The sequence below is a fragment of the Lynx rufus genome, unplaced genomic scaffold (genome assembly GCF_022079265.1).
Source record: "Lynx rufus isolate CCGP_SWC_20201006 ecotype Redwood Valley unplaced genomic scaffold, mLynRuf1.p SCAF_18, whole genome shotgun sequence".
NCBI lineage: Eukaryota > Metazoa > Chordata > Mammalia > Carnivora > Felidae > Lynx > Lynx rufus.
In genome coordinates this window covers 26,548,098-26,565,982 of record NW_025814832.1, presented here as the reverse complement: position 1 = coordinate 26,565,982, position 17,885 = coordinate 26,548,098, and the positions used below count along the sequence as shown (strand labels likewise).

The 17,885-nt window shown below is 53.5% G+C and overlaps 1 protein-coding gene across 1 annotated transcript; it reads right to left on the bottom strand.

Moving 5' to 3' along the window:
• Positions 1-1,585: 1,585 nt before the first annotated feature.
• Positions 1,586-13,524, bottom strand: IGFBP4 (insulin like growth factor binding protein 4). Its single transcript, XM_047080988.1, has 4 exons — positions 13,176-13,524; positions 5,628-5,785; positions 4,731-4,865; positions 1,586-2,765 (listed from the first exon to the last, which is right to left on the bottom strand). The coding sequence occupies exons 1-4, from the start codon at positions 13,522-13,524 to the stop codon at positions 2,631-2,633; spliced, it is 777 nt and encodes a 258-aa protein (XP_046936944.1). The 3' UTR covers positions 1,586-2,630.
• Positions 13,525-17,885: the final 4,361 nt, after the last annotated feature.

Here is a 17,885-nt window from a genome sequence, read left to right as displayed (position 1 = left end):
GGAGGGAAGTAGCAACACACTCTGTGAATTTCTCTAGTCCCTCCCTCCTCACATCACACACAGTCACACTCAGATTCACAACCCACGCAGACATGCCTCTCAAATTAGTGTGTCCTCTTCACACACCCGGATCAGGTATACATGCCCTGTAAAAGCCCATACACTCACGTCTCGCTTTGAACATTCAAAGACATCACTTTGCTATATTCACACGCATGTGTGCACTCGCGCGTGCACACACACACACACACACACATACACCACAAATATCACAGAGGCATACCCCAGGCCATATATGCAGCTACTTCCCAAGCAGATCCAGCTTTCTTTGGAAGCCCAGGAAAGGAAAAGGACCTCTTAGTGCCCACTGCCAAGGTACAGCACTGAGAGGAGGGGGCTGGAGAAAAAAGGGGAATTTACAAAGATGCTTTAGGGAAAGAGATACTATCCCTACATTTATTTGGTTTAAGGACCTAGAACTTAAGGGTCTATGTGTCAGTGAAAGCTGATATGCTACTCCAACATGCCTTGGCCTCAGCCCAAGAAGTACGGGATTCCATGAAGGGTGGTCAGGGAACCAAGGTCACTTTGTTATCTCCTACTGCTGGCAGTGTCCTGTGGTGCCTCAGGGAGACCAGATGGCTGCGGAATGCTGCCACTGGGGCAGAGCTAAGGGGAGGAGGATTGCAGCCCCAGTTTCAAGATACAGATAGTACAGGGGCCACCTCATCAGGGGCCAATGAAATCGAAAGGCCTGGGCGTGCCTCTGGAACTGGGGAGGGGCTAGGAACCCAGAAGACAACCCATCAGGAGGGGGCTCCCCCAGAGTGCCGCACACTTGGTGCACAGGGCCTTCACCCTGCCCATGACCTCCCGAGAAGGGGCCCCCACCCAGATCAGTGTCACACACACAGAACACAGAGATGGGGAAGAGGGACACTGGGACACGACCAGAAATCCAGTCATACCACATGGGCACAAAATCTGGGTCTGGCACCAAGAGCCCACAGCCTGGTGAGCTCAGGACACCAAGATCAAAGATGGCCCCACTCCCAACCTCGCAGAATCAAATCTCAACACAACCACCCCATTAAGGAATCTAGGCAGTCAGAGCTGTGGAATGCGTTGGAGAGTCTACCCCCTCTCCCCAACTTCAGGGAAATGTCTCCTTCACTAAATTAATACATCAAATCCAGATGCAAATCCAGTCTGCCTGATGCCCTAGGAAATAGCCCAGCTTCACACACCAGATGATCCCAGAAATAGCTCTGGTCCAACAGGGCTGTCTCTGCTTGTCTTCCTTCAGAAGCCATTTTCTGCTCACCGGAGTCTGAACACAGACAGCATGACTCTAGGGAAGCCCCCTGGGAAGAGGCTGCAGGGAAGAAGATGAGCTGGTCAACTCTTTGCAGTTGTCTTACCATGTAGGACAGGGCTGGGGACTATATGATGACCCCGCCTTCCCACCCCTGGCGCACCCCTGTCTCTGATTATAAATAAATCAACCAAACACAATTGCCTAGTTTTTTTGTTGTTGTTTTGTTCTGTTTTGTTAAAAAAAAAAAAAAAGACAAGACATCATGGTCAACTGGTAGGTCCCTAAGTCTCCTTCCATCCAGTCAAGCCAGAAATGCCTGGAGGGTAGGGAGGTATAGGGAAGGAGGCAAGGCCACAGGCAGGGAGCCACTAGAAGGACAGAGTCATCTTGGTGACTCTGTGGCTGTGACGAAAACAGGGGAGGAAGCAGGACCCCGGGCAAGTCCTTCACCCCCGAGCATGTGTGTCTCTTCTCCATCAGGCACATGCAGTTCGATTGTACATTCTTTCCTCCCACCCTGACTGTTCAGAGATGGGGCCCACCTCCCCAGCCCTCTGTCCCACATGCCTTCTTCTGACCCTCTTCCCTTCCCCAAAGCAGGGTCTGGGCTGCCAGGCCACCAAGTAGACAGCACACCAGACCCAAAGTTGGGCTTGTCTCTATAGGTCCTTCCCCCTGGAGGGAACTAAGGAAGAAAGGAAGGGCACCCTGGCAGGCTTGATCTTTGGGAGTGGGTCTGGGACTCCTCACCACTGAATCATCTGCCAACCCACACCTTCCTTACAGCCTCCACCCTCTGACTAGATTGAGGGGAGGGACAATGGTACAAGGAACGATGGTCAAGGTACATGTCTACCTCCCTCCTCTGATTCCGGACATGAGACTCCTCTTGCCCCACAAGCTTGTGCTCAGCTTAGAGGAAGTAGCCTCACATGCCCAAATCAGAGAAAGTCAGAATAAGAGCCCCCAGGGTTAAAAACTAGAGCTGGCCTGTAGTATGTTGTCAATAAATGTTTTTAGATGAGTGGCTGGGTGAATGAACGAATGAATGAATGAATCCAGGATCAATTTGGAAACACAAGGGCTCCCTATTGCCACTCTCAGACCTCTCAGGCTATCTAAGCCCAGAGAGGACACCCCTAGGCTTTGGCTCACCCCAAGGGCACACCCATACACACACACATACACACACAAAGGGAAATTTCTGGGCCAGAGACAGAGCCAGGACTCAGACCCAGGCTCCAGGTCAGCTCTGCAGCCTCTAGGGGATGGGGTGACAGGGAGCACTGAGCCCCCTGCCTCCTGGCAGGGCTCACTCGCGGAAGCTGTCAGCCAACTGGTGGCAGTCCAGCTCCCCTTTTGGTTCCAGGCCCCCTGGAAGTTTCACTCCTGTCTTCCGGTCCACACACCAGCACTTGCCGCGCTGCCCATCTAAGGCCGGGTGACACTGTCAAGACAAGGGTGGGAGAAGTCAGTTCCTAGGCAGCCTGCCTCAACCCCAGCCCAGCCCTCAAGTCAGACAGTTGATCCAAGATGGCCTGTAACAGCAGAGGCTCTTTCATGATCATGGACCCTCTGAGCCCATGGCATAAAGAGATCTTGGCCAAGAAGGAAAGGTCAAGTAGAGAGAACTTGGCCAAGAAGTGAAGGTTGTCTCAGAGGTCAGCACTGGTCTAGAGATAAAGGGTCAAGTGTCAGAACTTTCAGTGGGATAAAAATTGGGGGAAGAAAACACAAAGAACTGAATTAACACAAAGAATGAACTCTAATGTAAACTATGGACTTTAGTTAATAAATGTATCAACACTAGGGACTTTTGATTTCAGCTTAGGTCATGATCTCATGGTTGTGAGTTCGAGCCCCGCATCAAGCCCGCCTCTCAGAGTCTGCTTGGGATTCTCTCTCTCTCTCTCTCTCTCTCTCTGCCCCTCCCCCCTCTCAAAACAAATAAATAAATTTAAAAATAATAATAATAATAATGGGGGCATCTGGGTGGCTCAGTCAGTTAAGCATCCAACTCTTGATTTCGGCTCAGGTCATGATCTCACTGTTCATGGGATCCAGCCCAGAGTCAGACTCCATGCTGTCAGTGCAGAGCTTGGGATTCTCTGCCTTCCCCCACTCACACACACACTCTCTCTCAAAATAAATAAATGTTAATAATAATAATAATAATAATAATAATAATAATAATAATGTGTCAATATTAGCTCCTTAATCTGTGATAACATATATACCACACTAATACAAGATGTTAACAGGGAAAACTGGCGGGGGGGGGGGGGTGGTAGATGAGAACACTGTACTTCCTGCTCGATTTTTCTATAAGCCTAAAAGTGCTCTAGAAAATAAAGTCTATTCATTTTTTTTAATTAGGGAAAACAGTTTTTAAAAATTGGGACAAGGATAAAGTTTATATTGGGATAAAGCTTGCAGACAGGTTTGGCACTGGTTTCTGGAGCCCTTTCTGGTCATCCACTCATTGCACACCACCCCATACCCTCCTCATGCCAGCCTCGGATTTGCAGACCTGGAGGCAGCCCTTCTCCTCCTGTCTAGGCCTCAAAGTGGCAGCCCATTTTGCGGATTTGTCTATAGAGCACAGAGTGGGAGAATGCATGTGCTTGTGCCCACAAAGAGCTGAAGAAGACCCCAGCCAGGATTCCCCAGGCTACACCCAGCACAAGGCACCCCGCTGCTCTGCCCAGATATGCCACCCTCCCAAGTAAGCCCACCTCTCATGGGTCAGAGATGGGGCTGAGGCAGGCAAACCTTGCTGAACATCCTAGTCTCCTGAGGGCTTATCAGAGGAACCCGTGTTCCAAGGGCATGAGGGAATATGGAGGTTTCTGCATTCGTGTTTTCTCTCTTGTCCCCCTTCTTCCTCTGTTTCCATCCAAAGCTCCTGTCCCCAGCTGTCAGATCTGGCTATACCCCAGGTGGTTTCGTTACTCAGCCTGGGGGAAGGGGCAGGCTGATTTTCCTCCTTAACCCTTCCTGACCGAGCCCCTCCATTCCAAGATGAAACCTAAGACATTCTATGACAAAGGAGAACTACTCATAGGATGGAGCAGGGGGAATGAGAGTGTGTTGGCAGGTAGACATTGGCAGGAGTGCTAAATGGTGAATCCGGAGGTGATGGAAATAGCCCTGGATGGGGAAGCAGGATAGCTGGTCTGCCATTAACTCACTCTGAGACTTCGGGCCTCAGTTTCCTCACTTCCAAAATGAGTGTGGTGGGCAAAATAAGCTGAGGCTCAGGAGGCTGAGGGAGGGCCCAAGGGGTTAGGTTTGGGTTGGGAGGTCTTCCCCTCCCTGAGATCTCCATCCTGGACCAGGATCTCCTGTGGAGAGACCAGGAATGCCCCCAGGAACTCAGGTCAGGACCGAGCCAGCAGTGATGAAGACCCACCTGCTTGGGGTGGAAGTTGCCATTTCGGTCGCAGTTGGGGATGGGGATGATGTAGAGGTCTTCATGGGTGCGGCTCTGTGAGGCGGCCAGCCGCTCCAGGGCCCGGTGCAGCTCACTCTGGCAGGAGCCTTGGGGCTGGAGGAAGGGAGGATGGAACAGCTTAGCAGAAGGGAGAGAGGCAGGAAGACCAAGGCTGGAGGTCAGCTCACAACTGAAGGACCTGAAAGGAGGCTCAAGGCCCAGAGACTGGGCAGGGCCCAATGGGTTCAGGGGACACCGGTGGGCAGGGCAGAAGGACACTGAAGAGAGGATCTTGAGCCAAAGAGCTTCCAAAAAGGAGGACTGTGAATGGAAAGGACTTTGTGGGGAAAGAGGTTGTGGAACCCTATGGAGATGGTTGGGAAGGAAATGATTTCTAAGCAGGAGGGATAGTTGACATCATATCATTAATGACTTGTAAGACCTAGGCAAGGATCCACTGGGAACCCCCCATCAGGTAGGACAGTAACCAGACCCTGGAGCAAGGTCGGCAGGCCCCCTGCTGTGGCCAGCATTAGCCCTTGAGTTACTGAAAAGGCCTGGGTGGCAAGTCCAAGAGAAGGGCTAAGAAACACCAGGAGGCTTGGGGCAACCGCTATTTACAAACTAGTACAAAAGTATTTCAGTACTTAAAAATTACTTCAACTGCATCAAGGTATATAACTGATGACCAGGAAAGGAATTTCAAGGAATGAAATGAGGATTTGGTCCTGATGACGCATACTAGGTGCATCTTGCACACAGTAGGCATCCAAAGAATGTTTCTGAATGACCATAGTCCAGATCCAGTGGTGGTGGTGGTGGTGGTGGCGTGTGTGTGCCTGTGCACACGCGCATTTGTAGGGCTGAGGTCCTCACCACGGGCCGAGCTTCCTCCCGGGGCACCCCGATGACCTTCATCTTGCCCCCGCTGGTGCTGCGGTCTCGAATTTTGGCTAAGTGCTTCTGTAGGCACCTGCGGTCATGCGCACTGCAGGGACTGAAGCTGTTGTTCGGGTGGTCACCCTCATCCTTGTCTGTAGTCAGGCCGAGATGGAGAGAGGTCAGCACAGGGAAAGGACAGGGCAGAACACCAATCCAGCCTCCCACCTGCTTTCTTCTAGGGGATTCTCCAGCCTGGCTCTGAGAAAGGGTGGGGGACCCTGGGCTGGTGGGGGAGGGGGGTTGAAAACAACACCCCTGTCTCCTCCCTGCTCTCCTGGATTCCTGAGGAGAAAATCTTCTTAACATCCTTGACTTGTCCCTCACCCCACCCAGTCCAGCCCTCAGATGAGTCACCAGCTGCAGCTGCGCAGACAGCAGGAGGGTCCCCTGGGCCCTGCAGGGAGGTCTAAGGCAGGCAGGGGCCTCCCCCCTGGATCTCGTACCCCCCCTCCATTCAGCTCCTCCTACCATCCCCCTCTCCGTCTGCTCTCTCTTCCTGTCTCCTTTCCTGGTCTTTTCAGCATCTGGCTGAGCCAGCCAGGGGATCCCCAGATCTGTTGGCTCTGCCGCCCCTCTTCCAAGTGGCCAAACTCAGAGTTTCCATGAGTGATGAGAAATCTGGCCCAAAGGGCTCTCCCCATTGGCTAGACAGGGAAGAAGAAGCGGGAGTGGGTGTGTCCGCCTGCCTGCCTGAGAAAGTGTGCACCCACACGCATGTGTGTGCAACACACTGTGTGGCCGCAGGACCCAAAACATCCTCACACATCACTTCAGTCCCCCACCTCGACATCTCCCATCCTTGGACTTTAGACCCCACCGAAAGTCCACAACTATGGCCCAGAGGCAGGGCACTGGGGAATCTGGAGATAGGAGGTGGTGAGGCTGGACCCACACACTCTCCCTGGGATCTCCTGAAGACTCTACCTGAACTCAAGAATAACCTGAGCCAGAAGTCCCAGAACTGTAACCACCACTCCACCCTGCAGGCAGCCAAAACTGGAATACAGGCCTGAACTGGAGAAAGAGGTTGCAAGTCCTCTCTGCAGCTCAGAGCCACCTCTGAAACGCTTGGGCTTGGCAGCTCACTGCCGGCCTGAGTGCAAAGCCCCTGCCAGCATTCCAGATGTTGGCAGCCAGACAGAAGGTTACATCTGGTTTGCGTCAGGATTTTTTTTTTCCTGAGGAGTTAGCAGGTTCCTCCACGCATGGCAGCAGTCCCAGAGCTGCCTCTGGGTCAAATGGTATTTTTCCGCCTAGCCAAAGTTAGTTGGGGGGTTAGTTCTCTTTTTGTTCTCCTAGTTCTGGGGGTGTGGGGTGGGGGTAAGTAGGTAGATAAAGGGAAACCAGGAAACGAGGAATCGAGACTCTCAGAAAGGCTTTGTCAAGATTCCATACCAAAGGTTATTTATAAAATTGAGTCACCAAGGATGGGAAGAAGGTTTTGTCACGGGTGGAGGGCTGGTTTAGAAAGAAGAATCAAAGGTAAGGAATTAATAGAGCTATAGATAGATCTATCCTTTTGCATATTCAACATCCCAAGAAGGATAGTCCGGAGGGGACTCCAGTCTCAGAGACAACAAACATCAAGTTCTTAAGGGTCAACCAAGGGGAAAACACCTCCCAGTGATGTGGGTAGCAAGAGATGTGGGTACATTTCAGAAGACCAGGATTGTCAAGGGGGCCATAAGCAGATAGACCCCAAACCCTCGGTGAGAACCAGAGAAAAGGTCCAGGATCCAGGCTCTCCCAAGGAACCTTTCTGGCCCAGGCTGGCCAGTGACCCTGCCCCTGCATCCACCTTGCACAAAGTCACAAGACTTTTGGATGGGGCCACAGTGTTTCAGAGCTATAGTCTGGAAGTGGGTATTGGAGTGAAAGAGGAAATGGAAGATCTAAAAGAGCCATGGGCACCCGGGGTGTCTCAGTTGGTTGAGCATCAACTCTTGATTTTGATTTAGGTCATGATCTCATGGTTCGTGGGATCAAGCCCCATGTTGGGCTCTGTGCTGTCATCGCATAGCTTGGGATTCTCTCTCTCCTTGTGTCTCTCTGTCCTCCCCCGCTCATGCTCACTCTCTCTCTCTCTCAAAATAAATAAATAAACACTTTTTAAAAAGGAAAGGAAAGGAAGAAAAAGAAAAGAGAAAAGAAAAGAAAAGAAAAGAAAAGAAAAGAAAAGAAAAGAAAAGAAAAGAAAAGAATTAGAACCAAATCTTGGAACGACAGAGGCTAAGCTAAGACATGAACAAAAGCACACCATTTTCCTCGGGAAAGGCTGGAAGGGATCACAAGGACTCAATTGCCACAGCCCATAATGCTAACCCGAGGGGCACCCTTGTAACCTGAAAAAGGGTTTTGTCTTTTCTTTGCGTTTGCTTTCTTTTCATGACTATAAAGGGAAGCACTACTTTGCACAGTGACACTTGTTCCTCTTGGTAGGCAAGCAGAATGTTCTTAGGTTCGAGAAGTAAGGAAGAGTTTTCTAGCAAGTGGAAGTAGAGAGCCTCCCCTGCCCCCCACCCCTGGAAGTGTGGCACATCAGAGTGATAAAGGCCTCAAGAACAAAGTGAGATCTGGAGTAGAAATGTAACTGCAACTCGGCGTTCCAATGTTGAGTCTCTACAAGTTGAAGTTCACAAATGACTAACACTCGGGGGAGTGTTAATGGATATATGGAATGTTTATCCCTTCCCTTAGGAGGTATCTCTAAGGAGGACAACTGGGTCCGCTCACTGAAACCTGGGGCCGCGCAGGCCATAGGGCAAGGCTGGAAGCGTAGTGTTTGCTCTTGTGTGGGTAGGGCCCCATGCCACACTGAGGGGGATTATCTGGAGAAAGCTAAGCAGGCAGCGTGCCTGGCCCCCCCTCCTTGGTTCCCCCACTTTTTTGTTGTTGTTAGGCAAGCTTCTTTTTTTCTTTTTTTGAAGAACTGAAGAGCCCTAGAAGTCTCCAGAACACCCAGACTTGAGTCCAGAGATTCATCAGTGCCATACTTGGACCCCTCTCGCCTGAGGCCAGACTACTTCTCCCCACCAAAAGGGCACTCCACAGAGGAGATCAATCCTTCATTAACACCACCATGCCAACTCCCAGCTGCTCTGCCAGGTCTGGTCTGGGTCTGTCCCCAGCTTGTGTCTAAGCTCAGAGAAGAACACACCAGATAGGGAGAGTAGTTGCTTCCTTAATCTCATAGGGACACACCGTTTATCCATAGCTGCCCACTCAGACACAGACAGGTCAGGACTTAAGAACCACAAGCATATACAAACAGTCACGTGTCCAGGCACACACGGGTCCACACGTGCACCCCCACGTGCACTCGGGCACTCTGACCCTGCCCTGGGCAGACACAGACCCGGGGCAGGGCACGTTGCCTGCACCACAGCCTGTTGACTTTCCACTTAATCTGTAACTTTTCCTTGCCCAGCCTTGCTTAATAGGCATACCGAGGATCGACCCCAGGATCCAGCCCTAGGCACTGGGTTTGGGAGGGTGAGGGTCGTAGCCTTGGGTCTCTGAAAATGTTAACCTTCCCAATCTCCAAAGCCGGTTACATACTTGCTACTTCCCACCTTACTCAGGAAATCCAGCCACCTGGTACTGCTCACCCAGGTGGGGCCCTCCGGAAAAACCCCCTCTGAGCAGGAGCCAGAGTCAGACCTAGCCGCCCCTGCCCCAAAAGATTTGACCATCTGACCTCCGGAGGCTTATTTAGGAGGCGGGACTTCCAAGGTAGGCCAGGTCATCTCCTCCAGCCCCTGCTTGGAGCCAAGCCAACAACACTCAGCCACAGGGGAAACCTTGGTCTTCGCTCCAGCAACTGAAGGAGCCCAGAGAGAGGAAAGACTTCACAGCTTTGGCACCACTGGCTGAAAAGTTCATGGTCAAAGCTACAGGATTTCCTCTTTCTGGCAGCCTGGTTTCATCCCCCTGATTCCTCCTCAATTCCAGCCACGTCCCCTTCAAGACACCCAGGGTGAGGCTGTGAGGTGGGTGGGCCCAGTCACCCCGACACCGGTGTTTCAGCCACAATTTGGAGGATCACCTGCCCTGCAAGAAAGGCCTTTTCCTTCCCCCTGGACTCTGGCTAGAGAAGCCAAGATCACCCATGCCAAGTACCCCGCCCTTTCTTCGAGGTCTGGCCCTCGGGGCATCCCCTCACCTCTGTGCCAGCTGCCAGCCTCAGACTGAAGGAAAGCAGGCCCATCCTTCCCATGTTCACAGCAGCAAAAAGCACCGAAGTTCCTCCCTACCCCTCTCAACTCCTCTGAATGCTCCCCTACTTTGCTCACTTGCCCTACTGTGCCCCCAAAGCCCCAGCATCAGAGAAGGATCTAAGCATCAACCGAAACCCTCTCAGCCTCTTATTCATTACCACCCTCAGCATGGCTCCAATTGACTGAGCTCTTACGCCATGCCAGACACCCCAAGCCTGTGAGGCAAGTCCTGTGTCACCTCCATTTTACAGATGAGGAAATGCAGTAGACTGGGTGGGGGCGAAGGAGGACAGACTTATCCCTGCAGCTCCTATGTCTTTAAATGGAAAGACTCCTGATACCCGAGGCACCAATAATTCCGGCTTTGCCAATACTAAAGAAAAAATGTTAAGCAGCCATGCTCCTCCTCCCACCTCCCCCAAGGCACAGAATTTCTGGGAAGGCCCTGTTCCCATGACATGACTGGATTCCCAGTATTGAAGTAAAGGGGACAATATTTGCTGCGTTGACTAAAAATTAACCCAGTCTGTCTGTTCCCTAACCCTGTCCCAGAGGGACCCAAGAGCACAGTTTAGGAGCTCCCCAGTCCAAACGCTGATCTTCCCACTGTCCACTCCCCCAGATTCCATGAGTCAAGGGTCAGTACACTGATGCAGAATTGTGGACCTCTGACGCACACGTCCCACCCCGCCCCCACCTCTGGGGGCCTGAGCAGTGTTAATCCACAACCTTTTCTGGCTCGGAAAGCTGAGACAGGAGGGCTATGGGGAGCTTAGGGGGGTAGAGGCTTAAAATGGAAGGAGGAGACCCGCTCCTGGGGCAAATAGTAGGCAGCTGGGCATAGCAGGCCAAGGGAAGGGGTATGCCAAGTGGCTGCCCTCCCCCAGTCACCTGCCGAAGCTTAGCCCCAAGAGGAAAAGGCAGAAAGAGGGGCCTGATGCCCTCTGCCGAACTATTCCCAAGGCAAGAAGGCCCAAGCCTTGGGACATAGGAGGGACAGTGGCCTATTGACAGTGGAAGGCTAGAGAGAATAGTGAGGATCAGTCCCAAGCTCTGGCCATCTTTTCTCACCAGAGACCCTGCAGGGCTGTTGCACAACTCTAGGGGGCGCCTTTCACATGGTGCAGGGGGTCCTTCTGTGATGATTAGGAGGCATGGACACAGCTTGCCAAGTCGGTACCTAGTTTCCCCAGGGTCCTCCAGGATTGCCCTTTCCCCTCTCCAGATCTCTGCATCCCCTGCATGGGTGGAGGACAGGCAAGGAGGGTGGGGGGTGGGGGGAGGGCATTAGAGACCTGGGACCTGTAATCCCGACGGGATGTAAAGGCCGATTTGCATGATGTCCACAGGACAATCACACACTTCATACCATTTCCCCCAGAGCCCCTATCCCAATGGGATTAGATTTTCCTCCACTACAGGACAGGGAGCTCCTACCCGGCCAGGGGGGAAGGGGTGCTCAAGACCATCTGAGGGCTCTTCTGCCCCATGTTCAAGTCAGCGAGAGAAGAGGAGGCTATCAGCCATCCTAATCTGGTACATATCCACTGGCCAGTGGAGGATGCAGATAGAAAGGGAAAGAGATCCCATTACACTCAGAGAGCCCAGGAGCTCAGCCCTCACTCACAATCTGGTCTGGTACGAGTACCCCTCCTCTCCCACTGGCACCGGCATCTGTGCCCCAGGATCAGTGCCTTACTCCCTCAGGACATCCCCCCACCCCACCCCCGCTTCCCAGATGTGCCGGGTGCCAGGCTGGCATTTCTCCTAGTATGTTTTCTGCTGACCCATCTCTCACTGCCTAGGGACAGGAAGGGCAGAGAGGCCTGAGGCCCAGACCCCTGGGGTCCACCTCCTTCCTGTTTTCCCTGCATCCTGCTTTCCTCCGCTAACAAGCTGCAGAGGATTGAGGAAGTGGAGCGGTCTGGGACCCAGGGCAGGAAGCTTGGGGCCGGAGTCCCAGCATCCGGACTGCAACAATGGAAGCTTCAAGCACCAGGAAAAGAGACAGACACAGACAGAGGCAGAGGGAGAACAAATCAGTCAGAGAGGGAACCAGAAACAGAGGCAGAAATACAGAAAGGCAGACAGAGAGAGAGAGAGATTCCAAAAGTAACAGAGAAAGGCAGGAACAAAGAAAGAGAAACAGTGACAGAGACACGGAGAGAAAGCAACAGAAAGGGGCGGAGGACAAAGAGAAGCAGAAAGGGAACAAGACAGAGAAAGAGAAACTGATAACAGGCGGAAGTCATTGAGGAAAGGAGAACTCGGGAATGTTGGTCGTGAAACTAGAGACAGAGACAGAGCAGGAGATAACAAAAGAATAAGAGAGAAGGAAAGACTGAGAACGATTATAAGGAGAAACTGAGAGAGGCTCACTAAGAAACGGAAAAGGAGAAAGTGTAAGAATGAGTTTAGGGCAAAGGGCCCTCTAAACCTCTCTCCCTCTCTCTCCCTCTCCCGCTCTTCCTCCCCGCCCCCCCCCCCGCCCTCCCTCTCCCTTCTCTCTACTCCCTATCCCACACCGTTAGGTTTCTACAGCTCTGGGCTGGGAGCCAAGACTCGCTTCTCTTCTGCTACCTCAGACGACACCTGCCAGGAGAGAGGAACGGGGTGCCTGTGTACCAGAGCAAGATGAGGTGCCCAGGCCTGGCAGAGAGACCTCTGTCTTCCCAATACCTCTCAAACAGCAAGGTGAGCTGCCCAGGGGCGTTAGGGAGGGGCAACTCTGATGCCCCTCACCACCAAAGCCCCTCTAATTTGGATGTCCCACTCCACCCCACCTGGATGTCAAAAGGCCACGCCCTGGCTTCTTAGACCCCTGGGCTTTCACCTGTGGCCAGGATGAGGGAAGTCCCTGGATCAGGAACAGAAAGCCACCACCACCGCCCAACCCATCCTCTAGTTATCTGGCCCTAGGCCGCTCACTTGCAGGCTGGGTGGCTGGACCGAGTCACATAATGTTCCACTGTTACCCCAGCAGCTGGGACAACCATTGAGACCTCTCCTCCCAAATAGGCACCCTTGAGGAGGTTGGAGATGAAGGGCTGGGACAGAGTCTTCTTTGCTGGGGGCGACAGCCTGCTAGGGACTCAACAGCAGTTTCCTTAGGTGAGCCTGTCCTATGCCAGCCCAGCCCTGCCAGGTACCCGCCTTCTTAACTCACTGGAGATTTTCAAGCGCTTTCCAGGCCAGCCCGAATGGGGAAAGGGCTTCTAGGAGCGGAGCACACCGAGGAGGGCATGCAAGGGCAGGGGCACCTTACCAGAGGGCTGCAGGCTTTCCTGGATGGCCTCGATCTCCGCCAGCTCCATGCACACGCCTTGCCCGTGCATCAGCGTGTGCAGGGGCTTCTCCACACCCCGGGGCGGGTAGCAGCGCAGGCCCGAGCCGCAGCGGGGGGTATACACCCCGCAGGGCATCCCCTTGCCCAGGGCGCAAGTGGCGCAACAGCCGCAGCCCGGCTCCCGCACCAGCTCCTCGCAGCCCACGGGGGGGCGGCAGCGCGCCAGCTTCTCCTCGGAGCAGGGCGGGCAGTGGATGGCTTCGTCGCCAAGGCTCGGCCCGGGCCCGGCGGCCAGCAGCAGCGCGGCCACGAGGCAGAGGGGCAGCATGACCGGGCTAGGACGGGGCGCGGACGCGGGGCGTGGGAGGGAAGAACGGGCGCGCAGACTGGCAGCAGGGACACGGGGCGACAGCGCCCGGCGCGCCTGGAGGACCCGACCCGGAGGGCGCGGGGAGACGGGGCGGCCCCGCGGGCGGACAGGGACGGAGCCAGGGAAGTTAGCAAGCGGGCTGGAGGGGAGCGAGCCTGGCCGCCGAGGCGCTGCGCCGCATCCTCGGCCCGGCCCGGGCGGCGGGCGGCGGGCGGCGGGCGGCGGGGGGGGGCAGGGGGCTGAGCGGCTGCCCGGGACCGGCTCCCCCGGACTTTATACCGGCCCCTGGCCACACCCCCAGCGCCTTCCCAGAGGTGGGGGAGCGGGGGCGCCGGGGGGGAGAGGGAGAGGCGGCCGTTAGGGGGAGGGGGCGCTGTCCTGAGTCGCTGCCGCCGCCGCTGCCGCCGCCGCCGCTACAACATCTGAAAGTCCTTTTCTGCCGCAGAAGGAAGCGGCGCAGTTTGGAAGCCGTGGCAGGCGCCGAGAGCGCCTCTGAACCCGAGCCTGGGAGGGGAGAGAGAGAAGAGGAGACGCAAAGGGGCTGCTCTTTGGCCCCATTCCCCGACCTTGGAGGATTCCTCCCCTACCCCCCCCCCCCAGGCGGCTGCAGTCCCCCCCACTGAGAACGCGACCTCCTCGCCTGGACTCCCGGTTCCGCGGATTCGGTCTCCCTGACCAGAGCCCTTTCCACCCCACCCTAGCGCTTCCAGTCCCAACCACTGGAGACCTAGTCGAGCGAAGTGGGGAAAGGGCAGCAAGCACCCAACGAGGGACCCAGAAGAGCCTGATGGCCCTAAGAAGTTAGTAGACTTTCTTCCCACTTGTCCTTCCAGCTTCCCCCCCCCCCCACACACACACACCCTATCTCCCCAGGGCTCATCTGGGCCCTGGTCCACTCTGCCTTCCAGAGAACTGTATCAACCGAACTCCTGGGGAAGGAGGTGCTAAGCCCCTTCTTCCTTCCTGGATGCTTGTTTCCACTGCCCGACTCCCTCCCCAGAGGAAGATTGACCAGGGAGATTGCCACCGTCGTTGTGCAAATTGTGCATCGCACAACTCCTATTTCTCTCGTAGCCCCTTGTAGATTTGTGTAGCTGTTATGACAGTTTTCCAGCAGGTGGCAGACAAGCATTTCCAGGTAGGGGTCTCTTTTCCTAATTCGACCAGCTTTGCTATTTGGGCTAGCTAGGGGCTGGCTAGGTCCTCTGTGAGATCCTGCTGGTGCCTGTTTCCCCCACGCTTGCCTCAGTCCTGCTGGGATTGGGAGGGACCCTACAGTAACATTTGAGTAGGGACCTGTCTCCTGGGTTCTCTCTCTGGTCCCCAGTTCCCTAGGTACTCATCTATCCTCCCCCACAAAGCTTTCTGCTGTCCTGGAGCTGGTTTCAGGATGCCTGAGGGGTAAGGGTGCCTGTCAGGGCATAATAGGTGACCTACCATGGATTTTTTTTTTTTTTTTTTTTGGCTTGGCCTATAAAGCTACAAGGCAGCCAAGCCGAAGTACAGATCAGAGACCATCTTCCAGACTCCCAGGACAGCGATCTTTCAGTCTCCCAGCAAGTAGGCCCCCTTCCACTTTCTCCAAGTGTAAACTGTCCAGGTGATAGGAAGAAGAGAGGGGCTGGAAGCTGAACTTGTAGGGACAGAACACAAAAGTTGCAAACTGACGGCACCTACTGGCAACTATCAAGACTGCAGAAGATCTGGAGAGTTCTGACGGGGTGGGGGGCGGGAGGGTCCGGGGACAAGATTCTGGGATTCTCTCCCTGCTATCTCACAGACAAACTGGGGTCTTTTCTGTCTTGGATAAGGGCAAACAGAGCCAGGCTCTTTACGTCCCCGGGGGAAGCCCAGCCTGCACCTGATTCAGAAAACTTCCCCTAGCTCTATCCCCCTCCATCATCACTGAGGCGCCAACGTATTGTATGAACTTGGACACCACCCCTTGGAGCTGGAATTGTCCCTAACTATAAAATGGAGGTATATCATCTCCACCTATTCTGCCTCTTGAAGAGCTTGTGGGAATGAAATGGGAACTGAAAGGATGGATTCCAACCCCAAAGCCAGACTTGCCCCCTTGACAGCAAACCTGAGAGAGCTAAAGGTGCTGGGACATGGAGGAAGGAGTTGCAGGAGAGGCTGGACTGAAGCCAAAAGAAGGACCTGGAAGTGAAGCATGAGTGCAGGTGAGTATGGGAAATCCAGAAAGGCTTCCAGGTAAGACAGGTCCCCAGACCCCTATCCATCCACTGGTGTTCACCACCCCCACCGCCAAACATCAGTGTCTGAGATAATTCCAAAGAGGCAGGAAAATAGACGTAAGTAGATCATCGAAGCACCTCCCCACCATTCATGCAGCACATATTTACTGGACACTGTGCACAGGCTTTGTGCTACATTCGAGGACCCAGAGCTGGCTGAGATCACTCCCTGCCCACAAGGAGCTCACTGCCTAATGAGGGGAGACAGGCATACAAATAAAATGAGTCTAAGAAGTGTACAGGTGCCCTGGGAGACATCCACATGGGGTGCTGTGGGGACCCAGACACACAAGTGGTCAGTTCTACATCTGGTGCCTGGAAAGACTTCATGGAGAAGGTAACTCTTGAGACAACCATCTTCCATGCTAGGGAAAAGAGCATCAGGCCGACCTGGATTCTAATCCCCGCTTTGCCACTGGACTTATTGGGGAACCTGAAAAACGTTACTCTGAGCTTCACTGTCCTTACCTGGAAAATAGGGCTTTGTGATAAGAAAGAAAGAAGGATGGGGAGGGGACAGACAGAAACAGAGGCTTGTGCAAACTGCCCAGCATACAGTGAGCACTGTTGTGTTTGCTTCTTCCTCTCCTTCTTCTGGAGGCAGGGCCTGTGTTTCCCCAGGCAGACTGGAGGTTCTCAGAGGACTGGGTTTAGTGTCTCCCCGCTGCCTCCCACGGCTTGCTGGTGTCTGGGAGAGGCTACATAAAGGGCATAGGATTTGGAGTCAGACGACCTGGGTTCAAACTGCAGCACAGCCACTGAAGAGCTATGTGACCTTGGACACACTTAAGGTCTTGAAGGGTCATTTTCATCCTCTTTTTATTTTAATGTTTATTTATTTTTGACAAAGCACAAACAGGGGAGGGGCAGAGAGAAAGCGGGAGACAGAGAATCCAATGCAGGCTCCACACCATCAGCGCAGAGCCTGATGTGGGGATCAAACTCACGAACCATGAGATCATGACCTGAGCCAAAGTCAGGCACTTAACCGACTGAGCCACCCAGGCGCCCCTCATCCTCTATTTTAAAAGGAAAGAAAGAAAGAGAGATAATTGGGCTTACCCCACAGGATGGGTTGCAAGAGAAAACGAGATAACGGACAAGAAAGGGCTTTGGAACCCAAGGAGTGGGCGCCCAGGGCTCTACCAGAAAAAGAACCACTGTGGGGCGCCTGGCTGGCTCAGTCAGAAGAGCATGCGACTCTTGATCTCAGGGTTGTGAGTTCCAGCCCTACGCTGGATTCTAAAAGATAAGATAAACTTTAAAAAAAGAGAGAAAAGAAAAACAACCTATGCCTCCCCCTCAGCATCCTTCTCTGTCCCTAAGCTTCTAGACACCCAGGGCACCAGGAAGATGCTCCTGATGGAAGAGTGAGAAAAATTCCCACTCCCTGCCCACTTCTCCCAGCCCATACCCTTCCTGGCTTGTTGCTTAGAGTCTCATTAGCTCCCTTGTTAGTTCAGTTGCAAACTTCTACTGGGTTCAGGCTGGCTTCTTCGAGAATTGATAGTCCTGCCCTCAGGGAAACCCCAATCTCATGGGCTTGTTCTAGAGAGTATCTGATGGAGTAGACAAAATACATATAATATGAGGCGCCTGGGTGGCTCAGTTGGTTAAACATCCAACTCATTTCCGCTCAGGTTGTGATCTCAAGGTCATTGAGTCCTGAGTGTCTGTGCTGAGCACTGAGCATGGATACTTAAGATTCTCCCCCTCCCTCTTTTTCTGCCCCTCCCCTGCTCGCATGCATTCTCTCATATTCCCACCCCCCTCCCTCTCTCAAAAAAAATTTTTTTAAGTACTCATTATAGGGGTGCCTGGGTGACTCAGTTGTTTAGGCATCTGACTCTTGATTTCAGCTCAAGTCATGATCTCACAGTTTCATGAGTTCAAGCCCCATGTTGGGCTCTGCGCTGACAGAAGATCCCCTGAGGGAGATTCTCCTTCTCTCTCTGCCCCTCCCCTGCTCACACTCTATCTTGCTCAAAAATAAATAATAAATTTTAAAAAAACTTTTTAAACAATACACATAATAATGAAAGCTAACACTTAACACGA

Bases quoted from the DNA above. Each gene is read 5' to 3' on its own strand.
- IGFBP4 (XM_047080988.1), bottom strand. From the start codon at position 13,524: ATGCTGCCCCTCTGCCTCGTGGCCGCGCTGCTGCTGGCCGCCGGGCCC. The intron at 5,786-13,175 runs GTAAGGTGCCCC...GCCTGACTACAG, and splicing joins GGAAAGCCTGCAGCCCTCTG to ACAAGGATGAGGGTGACCAC. The intron at 4,866-5,627 runs GTGAGGACCTCA...CCCTTCCTCCAG, and splicing joins GGGAGGAAGCTCGGCCCGTG to CCCCAAGGCTCCTGCCAGAG.